Source organism: Emydura macquarii, unplaced genomic scaffold (assembly GCF_026122565.2).
Source record: "Emydura macquarii macquarii isolate MOO-44397 ecotype Brisbane River unplaced genomic scaffold, CSIRO-AGI_Emac_v2 contig_3287, whole genome shotgun sequence".
NCBI classification, from domain to species: domain Eukaryota; kingdom Metazoa; phylum Chordata; order Testudines; family Chelidae; genus Emydura; species Emydura macquarii.
In genome coordinates this window covers 5201630-5219273 of record NW_027133424.1, presented here as the reverse complement: position 1 = coordinate 5219273, position 17644 = coordinate 5201630, and the positions used below count along the sequence as shown (strand labels likewise).

Below are 17644 nucleotides of genomic sequence, written 5' to 3'. Positions count from 1 at the left end.
AGATTGATCTCAACTGCTGATCCATCTTTGCCCCATTCACCATCTTACACCCTGCACAGTGAAACAGGGAAAGGTCTGGCAGAAAAAATAGGATATGCTCATTTTTTTAAAAGGCTGTATAAGTACACACAAGAAGGCAAACCATGGAGCAATTTACTTTGCAACCTTAAAGTTCTCTTATTGTAGCTTTTTTATATAGTTTTTTAGTAAACGCAGAGTTTTAATTGCCGGTTTAGGGCAATCTCTCTCCTTGTGGGGATCACATTAAATGCATTCTTCAGTTTTGCACTGCTTTCTTGTAATTTTCTTCCTTTTCAGAAGCTTTAATTTATTTTTCAGTGCATCAGAAATGGAAACAGTAAAAAAAAAAAAAAAAAAAAGAGTGGGTTTAATATGAAAATTTTAAGTCAATCTGCCTAATGTAAATTCTTCCACCATACCTTGATTAAAGTACAGCATCTGTTAGAGCGGTGACTCTAACAATGGTAGACATAACCAGGATGGTACTTCAAGCTTATGTAACTGCTACGCTAAGATTCCCCTCCGTATCTAATGATGAGCCTCTGCACTGGGCCTCAGTGAAATACTTCAAGGTTTTCCCAATTCAATTGCATGCTCACTAACTTGCCATAGTATATTGATATTCAAAACCCCAGTCTCACAATCGTAAAGCACACACATCTCACACACATTTGGATAAAAAGTGGCTGGCAGCAGAGGTTCTTAGTCTACTAAACTGTTAGCTGCTTTAAATTGCCTCTTGTTAGTCTGCTAAATTTTACTTCACACAAATTCAACAAGTTGAAGGACCATCACAATTGCACAGAACGCAGTCACCTAAAATGAATTAAGCTACAGACAAATAATGAATAAACTGTATGAAAAAAATCCATTTGTTGTACTTACATATTAATATACAGGTTACAAATAGGTAGGAAGCCTTCAACAATCTGTGGATATACTATGTCAACTGTGACTGGCATCTAAACACAAGAGTCAATAAATAAGGAGATAAAGTGTGCATATGGAGCAAATACTAGTTTTTTCCTATGGGAAAGTCACTCAGAGGTGTTAAACATGGGTGGGGAAAGTCAATCACTAATCCCCAATTCCAAGGCAAAGTCAAACTGCAGCCTGTAGATCCCTGTCCAGGTGGCTCACAGAATAATATTTTGAGAACCAAGTAATTGAAGACTGGAAGGGGTGGGAAGGGTGGTGGTTCCAGGAGGGAGTTTCAAACAGCTGCAAAGTGAAAACGTAAGGAGGCACTTGCCTAGTCAGTATACCAACTGGAAGCAAGAACCATTTGCTCACACAATATAAAAATCCTGCTTCCTAAAAAAAAATTAAAATAAAAAAATAATCCCCTGGCCCACTGTATCCTTTAGAAGGAATCCAAGAAATACAGTGATCTAAAGCTATGGTCAAGTAACATTACAGGCTAGAACAGGTGTGAAAGTTCAAGTGCAATAATGGATTGAAGCAGCACAGGCATATTTCAGACTAGAACTGAGCCCTAGGTATTTATTACAAGCTGATAATTTGTATGGAAATTGCTGGTTTACCCCTCAAATAATGGGAGTCTGGACACCTTCTGTACTGCCATGTAGTTTTGAGTATGCTTTTAAGTGCCTGCAATACATTTTAATACATTCAAGTATATTACAGCATAGTACCAGCTCCACTATAATTAAGGCTGAGTATTGTTTTCTGTTTGAAGGTAGACTATTCTAAGTGCTCTAAAATCCACATGCTGACATATTGTTTTGAAATTTGCTATGCTTCATGGGGGTGTTGAGTAGTGTCCGTGAGCCAAATTTGGTGTCATTTGAGCAAGTGGCTCCCAAGAAATAACCCTACCCCTAAAAATCACATTTCACAAAATCTTGTTCCTCTGACTATTTTTGCACATATCTGGGGCTCAGAGTACAGCTCCCCAGACTGATCTGTTGCTCAGGATTTATCTCAGCTAAAGCATGGCATCCACTGCCCCTGGTGGGGAGGGAGGCCGTTATACTGAAGAAGCAGCTATTCAGTGTTAGTTAGGAACTCCAGGTCAACAGGTGCCATACTGACATGCCTAAAAGAGTGGGCAGAAAGTCTAGGGCTCCAGTGAAGCAATGTTTCCAGTCTTGTCACAGTACCTGGGTGACTCAAAGTGACATTCTGTGATCATTGAAACATGCATTGGGCACATTCTGCAAAGACCCTTTTTGGGAGTTTTGCTCTGAAAAGTTTCCAGAAGCCAAGGACCCTTACATTCTTCACGGCTCTGACAAACTTCCCTTGACGTTGGCTTGTTATAACTTTTGTACCTCAATTTGCCCATGTGTGAGATGTGGCTAGTACTTATTTACATACAGGGCTGATAGGGATTTGTTACGCTTGTAACACTTTGAAGATAGACTCAATATACAGTGTTAAATTAGTGAGGAATCAGTTTTAATTTTCCCAGGCTGTCTATTTCATTGACTGGTTTGTCCTCAATTGTATTTTTAAAGTAATTTTTATATTTATTTTGTGAAAGAAAAGCTAAACCCAAATGCAGATTGAGAAAATAAAATAGTTTCCAGTATTTCTAGCTATATTATATCTGAAGTTAACCATTAACTAAATTCTGTAGATTAAATGCAGGATACCACAACATTCACATTCAACTACACAAAACGCTAGAAGGATTAGCTAATTTAAAAATTCAAAGAACCCAATGCTTTAATTACTGTTAATTTTCATAATTCTGGAAATTATAAATTTCACTTTTTTTTTTGCACTTAATTGTGCACCATTGTATACATACCATGTAAAAGTGCTCCAGACGGATTCCATATACATTCTGCAAGGTTCTCATGAAGATCATGTGCAATACCTCAGGCTACAAGAGGGAGAGAAAGAAGATTTCATTCCAGCAATTACAAGTACTCTAATACCAAATGACTCAGATTGATAAACTTCTTCTCTGTAAAGTACAATCTAGTCTTCCTAGTTATTTGTAGCACATAGAATATATCACAAACAAAAGGTACTCTGCCTTTAACATATGAAGAGCCACTTCACTTTTTCATGAAGACAACAAGTATCAATTACAATACTCTCATGTTGCATCATGAGATATTGCAGTGCTACAGCTCATGATGCAACTTTAACAGGCAATAGCCAGACTGGCCAATTGTAACCTTAATCAGTGTATTTACACTAGTGGTTTTTAATTATCTATTTGTAATCAATTATGACAATGTCCATTTCACTTGGAGACTTTTCAAACTTGAGTGACACCAAAAATCTTGAAAAAGTCTATTATATTTTTATTTAAAATCACTGTTTTAGTGTAAGAGCAAGCTCCTATAGTGAATGGGGAAATATTTAAGAAAGACCATATTTTATGCGCTTTCATTTGGACTGGAAATTAAGACAATCTCATACCATTAATAAACTCCCAAACAATTGCAGGGGAGAAGGCATTATATAAATTAAGTACATTTAAAACAAAAGATTTTGGTACAGATTAAACAGGAAGACCATTCAGGTCTTCAGGAAATCGCTTAAAACATCAACTCACATGCAACAGAATTCCCCGAGATTCTCCAGTGGATGGTTTACTGTCCTCAGTTAAGAGGAGAGTTAAAGTCTAAGCCTCAATGAGCTAAACTACAATGTGTAAACGTACAAAAATTCAGATTGTCAGTGCATTCCATCATTTGAATTCTGCAACTTCTGTACTGTAATATCAGAGCTTCAAATTTCACATCTACTGAATACCTGGCTAAGCACCTTCACCCTGGCTAAATGCATGGTCTTGAAGACAGAACTGTTGCTAACACCATCCAAATTAAGCAACAGACAATGGCATTCACTGTTAGACTAAATCTGTTACCCCAAGGATGGCTCATTAAAGCAGGTTTCCCCATTTCATAAAGCTAAGTTATGGGTCCCAATGTCCTAATCATGAAATTGCATGCAGATGCAGGGGTCTGTCTGCTCACATGCACCTATAAGATTGCAGTCCCTATTTGTAATATTTCCTCATGTGAATATTTATATTGCAGCTAAGAGGGCTACTTGTGCAAATGAGTGTTAGGGGGTAAAACACTGCTATATTTAAATTGTCCTCCAGCAGCAAGCTATTCTGTTTCCAGAGCACACTTACCTTGGGATTTGGAAACAGGTCATTTTTTGAGAGATTTTTAGCTTCGGATCCTGTTAGGATCTGATTGCGGATGTGAGTTATGATGTCGTTGGGATTATATCTGGGAAACGTTAAGAGATCCATTTTGCAGGTCTGCAAAGAAAAACAGCAGTGCAAAAACTTCACTTGTAGAGCACTACAGCTGTCAGAACTCAGGCTGGGGAGATTATGCAGAGTACCACAGGTCACTGGTTGACAGCACTTCCCAACCACCCCCGGGCCTGTGCATGTCACCAAGCAATCTCCCTCAGCAGAATTCCCTATGTAACTAGCAAGCTGCTGTGGGCTTCAGCTCAGTCCCCACATACATCCAACATCACCACAGAAAAATCCTTCTCCCCAAGCCCTGTGACTGTCCACCACATAGCCTGTCACCTCTCTCCTGGGCACTGACTGCCCTCTGCCCCGCACCAGGCATCTCCTCAGACTCACCAGCTACCAGGGCCCCATCAACTCTCCCCTAGGTATTGATACCTCCCTGCTCCAGGTGCTCACATCATGCTCCAGGAACCCACCCAGGGTCTTTCATCCCCCCTCCGCACCAGGACCCCCCCCCATGGATCCATCATACTCCTACCCCAGACACCAAGACCCCCAGTGGGCAGTCCCTGCCATCTACCCCAGACACTGACAGTCCCCTCATTCCAGAGACCCATACATCCCAGAGACAGGGACCCCAGGCACCCCAAGAGCCTATTTGCACCCTTCTCACAGGCACTGACAGCCCCTCCTGCCCCAGGATGACTGAATTTTGTCTGCCATTTTGTTGTCCAATGTTGATAAATGCAAAGTAATCCACATTGGAAAACATAATCCTAACTATACATACAAAATGATGGGGTCTAGATTAGCTGTTACCACTCAATAAAGATCTTGGAATAACTGTTCTCTGAAAACTTCAGTTCAATGTGCAGCAGCAGTCAAAAAAGCTAATAATGTTAGGAATCATTAGGAAAGGGATAGATAAGACAGAACATATCATATTAATCCATGGTACACCCACACTTTGAATATTGTGTGCAGTTCTGGTCAGCCCATCACAAAAAAGATATGTTAGAATTGGAGAAGGTACAGAGCAAGGCAATAAAAATGATTAGACAAAGGAAATGCACTAGATCTAATCTAATCTATCTAGATTCCAGTAAGGTATTTGATACAGTTCCACAAGGAAAATCATCATTTAAATTGGAGATGAGGATTAACAAGAATTAAAAGGCAGGTAAGGAACTAGTTAAAGAGTCATATTGAATGGTCATATTGAAAGGTGAACTGTCCAGCTGGATAGAAGTTACTGGTAGAGTTCCTCAGGGATCATCTCAGGACCAATCTTATTTAACAGTCTCATTAATGACTTTGGCACAAAAAGTGGGAGTATGCTAATAAAATATACAGGTAACACAAAGTTGGGAGGTGTTCCCAATATGGAGGAGAACCAGAATATCTTACATGAAGATCTGAATGACCTTGAAAATTGGCAAAATAGAAAGGGATGAAATGTAATAGTGCAAACTGCAAGGTCGTACACTTAGGGACTAACAAGTATTTTTGCTATAAGCTAGGGACACATCAGTTGGAAGTGACAGAGGAGGAGAATGACCTGGTGTATTGATCCATCACAGGATGATTGAGCCACCAACGTGATGCAGCCATGAAAAAGACTAATGCAATCTTAGGATGCATCAGGCGAGTTATTTCCATTAGAGATAGGGAAGTGTTATTACCATTATACAAGGCACTGATGAGAAGTTATGTGTTTGCAGTTTTGGTCTCAGATGTTTTAAGATGAATTCAAACTGAAACAGGTCAGAGAAGGGCTAGTAGAATGGTCAAAAGAATGGAAAACTTACCTCACAAGAGGAGACTTATGGAGCTTGGCTTGTTTAGCCTAGCCAAATGAAGCGTGAGAGGAGATACGATTGCTCTCTGTAAATACATCAGAGGAATAAATGCCAGGGAAAAAGAGGAGTTATTTAAATTAAGGGCCAATGTTGGCACAGGAACTAAAGAACATAAACTGGCCATCAACAAATTTAGGCTTGAAATTAGATGAAGGCTTCTAACCATCAGATAAATGAAATTCTGGAACAGACTTCCAAGGGGAGCAGTGGGGGTAAAGAACCCAACTGGCTTCAAGACTGAGCTTGATAAATTTATGGAGAAGGTGGTATGTGAGATTGCCTACAAATGGCATGTAGTCATCTGCAACGGCTAGTAGCAAACATCACCAACAGTGGGACACTAGACAGGGAAGGCCCTGAGTTACTACAGTGAATTCTTTCCTATCTGTCTGGCTGAGAGGTCTCAGACATGGTGAGGGTCTAGCACCATAGTTGGTGTCAAAAAGGCATTTTCCCCCAGCTCACATTGACAGAGACCTGGGGATTTTCACCTTCCTCTCTGACAGAGGTCCCCAAACTATGCAGCACATTAGAACATTTGTGGGGATGTAGCAAGGTTGGGCCAGCCCCAACATGGGGCACAGAGGGAGCGCCACCCAGCTCTCAGCCCAGGCAAGGCATGGACCAGATAAGAAGGGGGGCACAGACCAAAAAAGTTTGGGGACCACTGCTCTGCAGCACAGCTCACTTGCTGGTTTGAACTAGTGTAAATGGTGGATTTTCTGTAAATTGAAGTCTTTTAATCATGATTTGTCAACTTCAGTAAGTCAGCCAGAGGCTAGGGGTCTATTACAGGAATGGGTGGGTGAGGTTCTGTGGCCTGCAAGGTGCAGGTCAGATTAAAGGATCATGAGGGTCCCTTCTGGGGTTAGAGTCTATGAGGCAGGGTAGGGCCCTGTAACTCAGCTTAGAAAAGAGAGGACTGGTGGTGGGGGGGGGGGGGGGGGGGGGCCATGACCCAGATCTGACCGATGATACACTCATAAGTGCGAGGCTCGTTATCGCCACTTCACCTGGCACACGCAGGGAGCAGGCAGCAGGTGTGAAACACACCTAAGGCAGCGCCACTCGCTACCTCAGTCAGGGCGCGCAGTCACAAGGTGGAACTCTGAGTTGGCGAGGGATGGTGTGAAGGGCCCAGCTCCTTCCCCCAGGCACGGACACCCCGCCCCGCCCGAGCCGCCCCGCCCCCTCAGGCACCTCAGCCCGCGCTCTTCCCTCCCAGCCCAGAAGCTGCCGGGTCGGACGGTCCCGGGGCGGGGCGGGGCGGGGCAGGGGCGCGCAGCGACCGGCAAGCAACACACCGTAGCGCTTGCGAACATGCTCCGCGCTCGGCTCGGCTCGGCTCGGCTCACCTCACTGACCCGGCACGGGGACTGCGCCCGCTACCGCTGCGCACAGACGCAATAAGCGTTACTGCGTTTGTTGTTCGTTCGCGTGCCGCGTCGCTTTTTCAAATCGGGCGGGCGCTCCGCCCCGGGTTACGTCACTTCCGCTATCGGCCCCCCTCCGGCTCTGGCGAGGGAGCTGCCCTGCCCTTGCCCGCGCGCGCACACACATGCGTCACAGGCGGCGCCTTGCGCAAACTAGGGGTTCTGTAAATCTCGTGAGCGAGCGCCGCGGAAACCGCTTGGCAAACTAACGCGCGCCCCGCCCCCTTCCCTTGCTGCTGTAGGAGGTTCTGCTCTGCTCGCTACGGGCCGGCCCGGTGCGCTCGGCTCGCGGGCTCTGTGTGCAGCAGAGACACATGGCGCCGGTCGGACTCGGTGCTCTAGGCTGGTTCATTGTTGCACGGGGCGTGCTGGGTGCGTCAGGTGCTCCAGGGAAGTGAGGGTCTGTAAAGAGCTCTCAGGGTAGGTGGAGAAAACCATGGCAGAAAAGAGGCGCTGGCCCGTGGGAAACACGAGGAACCTGATCCAGTGGAAACGCTCCCACTGATTTCCACGGGCTTGGGTCAGACCCGACAGCGACATCCGCAGGGTTAAATAATCCCCCTGTTCACTTACAGGCCTGCAGCAGACCCATTGACCTACATGGATGTGCTAGGCAAACATGGTCCTTCTTTGTAAGCCGCAGTTCCTAAAGCCGTGTTTACACTGACGTGCCCGCATGCGTAACTACCTACTCCCCTTCCCGAGGTGCGTATTCTGGTGGGGTCCCGTGGCACACACGTAAGCAGGGTGCCCTCTACAAACAACATTACCCTTAAGGGCTGGTGTTTTCCAGACATTGTTAAATAATCATGTAGAAAATCAAAGATATACATCAGTGGTTCTAAATTCCAGAGGGGTCGCTGTGTTGGTCTGTATACAGCAAAAACAACAAGAGTCCTGTAGTACTTTAAAGACTAACGAATTTCTGTGGGCATAAGCTTTCGTGGGCTGCAACCACTTCGTCAACAGCCCATGAAAGCTTATGCCTACAGAAATGTAATTTGTTAGTCTTTAAAGTGTTACAGGATTCTTTTTTTTTTTTTTTTTTTTTTTTTTAAATCAGTGGTTCTAAATCTTTTCCATATGGGGGAGGGATGGTTGGCGTGTGCGCACGCGCACACACATTTAGCAATATGGGAAGGGCAAAATGGGCTGTAAACCCTGATACAGTTAATATGTAGACTGTGAAAGTTAATTCAAGAAAACATCAAGGGGATCCCATTATTTTCTCTGTTACCATCATCAGCAAATAGCAAAATGGGTTCTGATCTCAGTACAATGTGAACCACTGTCCCCACTCCCAAGAGGAGCTCCCACTGGAATTTCAGTTCAGGGGAGACTTTGAGGGTGCCTCTTGGGTGTTATTTCAAGGGCATTTTTAGCTGAATATCAGAGTCAGACTAATCCTGCATAGAGGGAATGAGGTAACAACCAGAAAGACAGAATGAGCTGCTACTAGTGAATAACTACAGAGCATTTCTCAGCATGAAATACATTTATATTCCATATGTAGAATGACCAGAAGATGGCAATGCTGCCTTACCACAATCCCTCTGCCAGTTCAGAAACCCCTGTGCATGCACAGTTCTTTGACCACCTTTTGAGGGAACATTTTTTACCAATTTGTAGCTAGTTTGGGGTACTTTTTAGGAACACTTTTTAAACCATTTTGAGGCTTTCTTTTAAAAAAAAACCCTAGTTTGTGTCACTTTGGGCATTGGGGGGCAGTTTTGATCATTTCTGTGCGTTTTTGTCCTCTGGGGGAATTTGGGAGCATTTTTAAACATTTTTGGAGGGGAAGTTGTTTTTGCCACTTTTTGGCAGTTTGGGGAAAAGTTTTATTTTTCTCACCAGTTTTTTGGTAAATTTAGTGTCTAAAATTTGCAAAATTATGGCACCCAAAATGCCACACAAATGCCCAATTGAAGTCAACAGGCTTATACAGGTGTATGAAGTTAAGCATATCATTAAATGTTTTTTGGGAGGGGGCAAAGGGAGGAGAGAGTGGAATTGTTTGCAGTTGTGCTGACTGACACATTCAGGGTTATTACTCTGGTTATTTTTACCTTTGGTCGTCATTGCTTGGTACATCAGCACTTACTGAAATTCCCCAGGTGCTACAGGGGAGCAGCGTTGGTCAGAACAGAGTTGAATGCACACTGTCCAGTATCCATTCCTCACTTAAAAATGTTTTCTCCCTCCCAGGGTGCAGACACAGATTTCTATCACACTTCACATTTTCAGAACTTTGATACATTTTTTTTTTTCTGTTTTTCAATGATTTCATAGGGTGGAAATTTTGGAACTTCAAAATTTCAATGACAATTTTATCACCAGCTCTATTTCTCAGTACACCACAAACGAGGTTTTGAGTGTGTGCTTTCAGATTTTCCTCTCCCATGTCTGTTCCATTCAAAAGTTAAGATGGAGGCAGCAGCCTCCCTGGAATAATGCTGAAGGCCATGTGTATTAGCTCCCTCATACACAGGATCTCTCTCACCAAAAGGCATCGCACAACAGACTTCAAGAAACTAATGATGAACAGCACCAGCTGGCGATGCCCAAAACATTTGTGGTGGGTGGACAGTGGTGGTTATGTTGAAGAAAGTGAACTTTGGTCATGAATTGAGATAAGTAGATATACATTCCTTTTAACTTCTATTTTAAAAAAATTAAATTAGACTTTCCTTTTTGGGAATAGCACTGGACTCCGTTCCAGGTTATAAAGAAATGAAGTACTATAACAAAGAGCTACTGCTGAGTTTAATTAACAATGAATAAAAGTTGTCTAAGCAAACAACAGTGAGACATTAGAACCCAAATGTACCAAAGGAAGAGATGAAAGTGCTTACAAGTTTGGGTAGTGCCGGCTAGAAAGGCTTACAATGTGCTCCAGTGAGGTAGGTCATTTCAGAACTACATGAAGCTCATGTCCTCAGATTCTGGGAAAGGGTTGTTTATATCCAGTGCTGGCACTCGCAGCAAGTACTTGGCTTTATGGATCTCTGGAAAGTCTTTCTCTGTCATTCCTATTTCCCACTTGGGAAAATCTGGCGCGGCCTTCAGCCATAAGTCTTCCATGGGGCCTTTTGCAGCGAACCACCACTCCTAGGGAGAACAAAAAGGAAATGAGAGACCAGAATGAGACTGGATCTTCAGAGACAGCATTTCCGAGATGGTTAGGAAGAGGAGAAGGCTGGAAAGAGCCACTCTGTTTTTGCTATCTATGTCTATCTATCCTGCACTGCTCAACAAACAGACCAGAGAAGAAATTGGTATTACGAAAGTCACAATTTGATCCTTGGTTACCGGCTGGCTTTGGGGAAGCCAGCTAAACCAAGCACAGATTACTTCCCCCTCCTTGCTGGCACAGCTCTGCTGGCTGGTGTGTTGGATTCCCTGCCCCTATGGAGGAAGGGAAGTAGCGACCCCTCTGAAACTTCTCTGTTCCCCATGACCCATGATACACATAGCCCACACAGGGGTGCTAAGGCCCTTAAGCCCCCTTCCTTACACCCTTTTAGGGTGCAAGGTGAATGGTTTTCATTTGATTATTTACTTTTGCTTCACACTACAGAGACGCTATACTGGAAGTGTAAATACCATACTTACTTATCTTTCTACAAAAGATTTTATTGCAGGCCATCTGCTTGTACAATGACACCAGAACAGAGCCATCAAACCACAGAACTGCCGTGCATAGTCCTCAGAGATAGTAAAAATGCATCTCACCAGGGAAATTGTTCTCTCTGTTTATTGCCAAGATGGAATTTCTCAGGGAAGGTTGGTAGGGTCTGTGACCCATATGTGCCTACAATAGCCCACCTGAAAATGCCAAGGTCAGGGTAGGCTGCAAAAAAGGAGAGCAGATTCTCCCAAAATTGGTGGCTAACACTTAGATTAGATTCACCAACCAGACACAAACAGTGCTCCTGGTTCCCCACAGTGTTTATCAAAAAACTAAAACAAGAAATTACACAACCCCTTTTTATTCCATTTCAGTCTCTGGCTCCCAACCAGCAACTAAGTCCAGTGAAGAATTAAGTATTTAAAACTCTATTACCTTTACAAAAAGTTCTCCTGCTTCCCAAAGGGTCAGCCACATTACCAGATCAATATTGGTTTGGATCTTACCTAAAATACCACACTGCCAGCTAATCCTTTAGTATCTAAAACTAAAGGTTTATTGTAAAAGAAAAGAAACAGACAAGATGAAAGATGTTAAATGATCAAAGCAATCAGATACATACAAATGACTTCAAAGTCCATATATATATCAGATTCTTAGCAGTATTATACAGTTTGCCAGCTGGTACAGTTCCTCTGGAGTATATCCAGTACCTGGATGGGTCTGTCAGTATCATAGAATCATAGAAGATTAGAGTTGGAAGGGACTGCAGGAGGTCATCTAGTCCAATCCTGTGCTCAAAGCAGGACCAACCCCAACTAAATCATCACAGCCAAGGCTTTGTCAAGCTGGGCCTTATAAATCTCTAAGGATGGAGATTTCACCACCTCCCTAGGTAACCCATTTCATTATAGTCCATTCATCCAACCCATACTTCTTCAACTGGCTATCAAGAATACTGTGGGAGACTATATCAAAAGCTTTGCTAAAGTCAAGGTATATCACGTCCAATGCTTTCCCCACATCCACAGAGCCAGTTCTCATAATAAAAGGCAATCAGGTTGGTCAGGCATGACTTGCCCTCGGTGAATCCATGCTGGCTGTTTCTGATCACCTTCCTCTCCTCCAAGTGCTTCAAAATGGATTCCTTACGGACCTGCTCCATGATTTTTCTGGGGACTGAGGTGAGGCTGACTGTTCTATTGTTCCCTGAATCCTCCTTCTTTCCTTTTTTAAAAATGGGCACTACATTTGCCTTTTTCCAATTGTCTGGGACCTCCCCCAATCACCATGAGTTTTCAAAGATAATGGCCAATGGCTCTGCAATCACATCTCCCTCAGCACCCGTGGATGCATTACATCCAGCCCCATGGACTTGTGTATGTCCTGCTTTTCTAAATAGTCCTGAATCTGTTCTTTCACCACTGAGGGCTTCCCACCTCCTCCCCATACTGTGCTGCCCAGTGCAGTAGTCTGGGAGCTGACCTTGTCTGTGAAGACAGAGGCAAAAAAAGCATTGAGTACTTCAGCTTTTTCCATATCATCTGTCACTAGGTTGCCTCCCCCATTCAGTAGGCCCACACTTTCCCTGACCTTCTTGTTGCTAACATACCTGACGAAACCTTTCTTGTTACCCTTCACTTCCTTTGCTAGCTGCAACTCCAACTGTGCTTTGGCCTTCCTGCTTTCACTTCTGTATGCTCGAGCAATAGTTTTATACTCATCCTTAGTCATCTGTCCAAACTTCCACTTCTTGTAAGCTTTCTCTTTGTGTTTAAGCTCACCAAAGACTTCTCTGTTAAGCCAAGCTGTTCGCCTGCCATATTGGCTATTCTTTCTGCACATTGGGATGGTTTGTTCCTGTGCCCTCAATAAGGTCTCTTTAAAATACAACCAGCTTTCTTGTACTTCTTTCCCCCTCATTTTAGCCTCCCAAAGGATCCTGCCCATCAGTTCCCTGAGGGAGTCAAAGTCTGCTTTTCTGAAGTCCAGGGGCCATATTCTGCTTCTCTCCTTTCTTCCTTTTGTCAGGATCCTGAACTCGACCATCTTAGTTCTTTTTTTCAAAGCTACAGTTGTGGAGGACTTGATCCAGAGATAAGAAGCAGGAATGAAGACAAAATGGAGAAGGTGCAGCTGCATTTTATAGTCTCTGCCATGTGACTTGTTCCAAACACAAGTACTGTACAAGTACTGTGAACAAGGAGCTGGAAAAGACTCTTACTGAGGTGGTTATTAATCTAGCTGTGTCCATTTCGATCTGGAAAAAATGCTCAGACATCCATATTTCAAATCCCCTCTCCTCCTGATGCATGTCTTTCTGATGAAAGTAATGGGCCATGATTTGTTTGCCATCCTATCTGTAGATTTCCCATCTTTTTTCCCCCCCTCCCCCTCTCACTGTGATGGGACCAAGCATATTTCTGGCCAATGTCTTTCTATGAGGCAATTAGCAAGTGCTTCGTGGCCGCAAAGCTGTCAGCCTGTCTATTAGTATTATTATTTATATTATCATAATGCCTAGAAGCCACAGTGATGGAGCAGGACCTCATTGTGCTAGGTGCTGTACAAACAGAACAAAAAAACAGTCCCTGCCCCAAGGAGCTAACAATCTAAGACAAGAGCCAACAGATGGATACAGACAGACGGGGGAGCACAAGGAAACAGTGAGACAATATTGGTCAACTTGGTAGACTGTGGTCTCAGCACATTAGGCATCATAGCAAAGGAGAGTTTTAACTCCAGCACCCATACAGGCCTTTGTTGTTTTGGTCCAAAACAGAACTGCACAGCTGGGACCATGGTGGAAGGACCTGTTAAGACAAACCAACTAGATTTGAGTTTGCATCCATAGTAACCCACCATATGTTCCTTATCCTAATACTTTCAAGGGATGAGACAAATGTATCTATTTTGCTTAATTTTTAAATTACAAACTGTACACCCCAGCCATCTGCTCCAATCAGCTCCCTGGGTGGAGAAGAAAATAGGCTCTACCAAGAAACGCAAGAGCTACATTAGCGCACTGGCTTTGAGACATTTTCTGATATTACTTCACAAAAGTGAGTTAAAATTAGGGCGGGAACTAACAGGATCAATGGTAAAATTCTTTCAGTAAGTATGCTTGCCACTGTTATATGTCCATTGCTCCTTTGGTTGCCTTCACCTTTTCCATGTACCTTCTATATGCAGAGTGTACTGTGAAAGCGGATATTACCATGCACTGGCTTTCAGGCATTGCAGGCATGCTACCATCTGGCAGTGTGTTCCAGGCATCTCCCTTTATACCAGCCTGTTTTGCACGTGCTGCAGGCACATGGCCCAGCATATCCATTGTAATGTAGACGTCTGGGCCAGACAACACTAGATCTTTATTCGTGCTTCTGCTTTTAAGTCTTTCTGCATTGCTGCTTGTGGGCCTTTTACATTTTTCCCTGCTTGTCTGACATCTAACAACAGCCAGCTGCTGTTCATCGGGGACAGGGCATTTCTGTCCCTACTGGAAATGGTAGGTCATGCAACTGCAAGGGGTGGGGGCAAGAAAAGGAAATTGGGGTGGGAAATGGGACCTACCAACCATGCAATGGAGGTGAAGGGAGGAAACAGAGGAAGGGTGGCTTGTGGAGGGCACTGAAAGATGGATGTTTTCCCCCTCTTACAAACACACTCTCATGAGAATCTTGGAATGCATTCCCTTCCAGACCCAAATCAGATCCCGTCGGTACATTTTCACAACTCAGAAGTAGCTTACCAGGTCTGAATGGCATTCATCTGCGGATTCCTCCACCTTCCAGTGATAGCTCAGCTTCCTGCTCTCCAGGGTTGAGCCTGCAGCTGTCTCAGGCAGCACCTCATCAGATTCCTCTTCCCCCTGGCTGTCAGGGGCCTTCTCCTCTATCGCTCTCATAGTGCAGTCTCAGGGAATGTCCATCTCTGCCCTCATACCATACACCTTCCATGGTTGCTATGGTCATGTGGTCCCACAGCCTCTGCCCCGTCCATAAGGCAGTGAGTATGCTGATGTCAGTGCTAGCCTGCTGGCAGCCTGGCCACATGATCCAGTGAGGCATTATAGACATTGGAGCTATCATCAAAAGACGCCTGACACTGTGGAAGCACTGTGCAGCTAGGGGCCATCCGTTGGTGCTGCACTGTTTGTACAGGTAGGTGGGTCCTGGCCAGGCTGACTCCTGGGCAGTGGAATGCAGACAAGTGACCAGAAAGGCCACCTCTGCAGTATAGGATAGCACTGAGAGGTCCATTTGCACACTTTGGGCTACCATGACATTGCCCTCTGCTCACAATAACACTGAAAACGACTGAGGCTCAATCAAGGTGGACCTCAAAAAACAGGTGAGACAGCACAATTTATAGCATCATTAATAACCAAATGTGTGTGTAGCTGTGGAGCATGTTACGGTCATGCTAGGGGGAACACACTATGTTAACCATGACAAGTTTAAGCAAGCCATGATGGGCAGGCAGGTGTAGACAGACACATGGGCAACAAGAAAAAGAGATTTAATTTTGCAAATATAAAGTTTGCACTAGAGAGAAAACCATTGGCCCCTAAAAATGATGCTCATGTAGATCTTCCCTCAAAATGACTCCAGTTAAGGAGCCAACGCATATGTTCCAGGAGGCATAGATCAGGAAGCAATGTTGCTTTGAAATGGTTGGACTTGTACTAAAAATGGTCCTAAACCTGTCAAATGTTTTGAATGGGGTTTTATGCTTCTTAAACCTGCAGCCCTGAGGATCAGTCCAGGGATGTCAAGGTAAGTGCTGTGCACACAATACTGAGACACTTGGGTTGGAATCTCAGGCTGCATCTCACTCCCCAGCTCGGAAGATTCTAGGAGTACTGCAGAGTAACTCTGGCAAAAGCTGGGGGCTTATTTGTTGGGCTTTATAAGCAAGGGTAAGCAGTATTACAGTGCATAGAGTCCTCAAGGGATTCTGTTCCCTTCTGCTGGAGGAGAGTCCTGATGATGTGGACTCTCCTGATGATGTGGGTGTGGATGTACACAGCAAGGTGCTGCATACGCTCCTCCCACAAGCCATGCCGCTGAATGTCATGCCAGCCCCAGCTGTATGAGAATATACCACAAACATTAGTGGAAGTTAGTAGTTAGGTGGGTTTGGGGTGTATGGTACTGTGGTGGAGCAGTTCCCCATCCCTGTCGGGAAGGAGTTAAAGAGCTCCTCTGGGCACAACCAGCCTCAACCCAACGCAGCTATAAGGCTTGCGAGGGATGGGGGTGTCCCTAAAAATGAGGATCCCAACTCAGTTCAGGGTAGCACTGTGAAGGAGCTGGACTGCAGTGCAGAGGTCCCCAACTCCCAGAAGCAGGGGTTGCTGACCAGGGAAATAGCTAGAGAGCCTTGCCCACCCAGGCCCTCTCAGAAAGGAGAAGGGCTGGTACTTTTTCCCTTTTTTCCCCTCTCTTTTTCTTTGGCTTTCCAAAGGCCTAGGTCTCTGCTTTTTGTGGCCTGTGGAAACATCCTGATTTCTTTTCTGGACTACTTAAACTCCCCTGCACCCCACCCTGGGGCAGGAGGCAGGTGCCTTGAACAGCACTGGACTCTGACACAGGAACAGTGCCCACTCTCTCTCTCTAGGGGTGCTAGGGAGCTATAGTCTACTGCAGGCACCCACTCGCTCCACCCAGGACATCCCTTGACTTTCTCTATATTGCAGCTATTGACCTGCAGCCAGATCCACTTTCTTCTAAGCAATCCTAAATCCCTTCCCAGAGACCAGCTCATCTAGAGCTCACAGGAAAGAGCTTTCAGATTACCAGCTCTCGGGACTTACATTGCTGATCTCCAGCCAGGATTTCTCCAGGAGGTTTCCATATATGTCACAGAGTTTGAATGCTTGGGATAGATAGATCTGGCTCTGCTCTTCATTGCCCAACACCAGGAAGACATAGGCTTTCAGATGGTAAACCCTAGGGTAATAAATAGGGCTTGTGGAGCATCGAGAGAGAACCTGGTCCAAGTCCTAGCAAGAGAACAATTGAGATTCATGTCAGGATGACATCCTAGAGCTCTGAGATCCCTTTGCAGGAATATAGTATGCCTGAGGAGAAGAGGCAGCTAGAAAGAAACAGGAAACCAACAGAGAGATAGAAAGTAGCACAGGCAAGATAAAGGCCAGGAAAGATTCAGACTGTATGAGCTTGTCTTCATCATGCACTTAGGCAGCACTCACTAACTTGGCTCTTCAATAGTCTCTTATCCTACCTACTGGACAATTCTTACTTGGGAATTGAGCACTCGATGTGGCTGATTTCTTTTCTACCTCCTGTCCAGAGGCCACTCCAAGTGAATCCTAAGGATACATTTCTCATTAAAACACAAAGGGAACGGGATGGGGACGAGAGGACATCTGTCACAGACTTAATAGCATCTTTTTCTACATCCTTACAATGTCAGAATAATCTGTCCGGGTTCTCTCACCCCACAAATGTGCATCAATTACTGGCTGTGGAAACAT

The 17644-nt window shown here is 44.4% G+C and overlaps 2 protein-coding genes across 4 annotated transcripts in view; both read right to left on the bottom strand.

Annotated features, from left to right (window-relative positions):
• Positions 1–7589, bottom strand: part of NUF2 (NUF2 component of NDC80 kinetochore complex) — a 37417-nt gene extending 29828 nt beyond the window's left edge. The window contains exons 1-5 of one of the 3 annotated variants that reach the window (XM_067532407.1): positions 7437–7589; positions 6031–6106; positions 4145–4276; positions 2798–2872; positions 907–983 (exon numbers count right to left, since the gene is read on the bottom strand). In XM_067532407.1, coding sequence (XP_067388508.1) covers positions 907–983; positions 2798–2872; positions 4145–4267 — 275 coding nt within the window. In that variant the 5' untranslated portion in view covers positions 4268–4276; positions 6031–6106; positions 7437–7589. Of the gene's footprint in view, positions 1–906; positions 984–2797; positions 2873–4144; positions 4277–6030; positions 6107–7385 lie in introns of all 3 variants that reach the window. The other 2 variants (XM_067532405.1, XM_067532406.1) reach the window with 2 other exon arrangements.
• Positions 7590–10279: 2690 nt separating this feature from the next.
• Positions 10280–17644, bottom strand: part of ADCY10 (adenylate cyclase 10) — a 77145-nt gene continuing 69780 nt past the window's right edge. Inside the window, exons 33-34 of the mRNA XM_067532525.1 lie at positions 16961–17149; positions 10280–10622 (exon numbers count right to left, since the gene is read on the bottom strand). Of these exons, the coding sequence (XP_067388626.1) occupies positions 10431–10622; positions 16961–17149 (381 nt within the window). The 3' untranslated portion in view covers positions 10280–10430. The remainder of the gene's footprint in view (positions 10623–16960; positions 17150–17644) is intronic.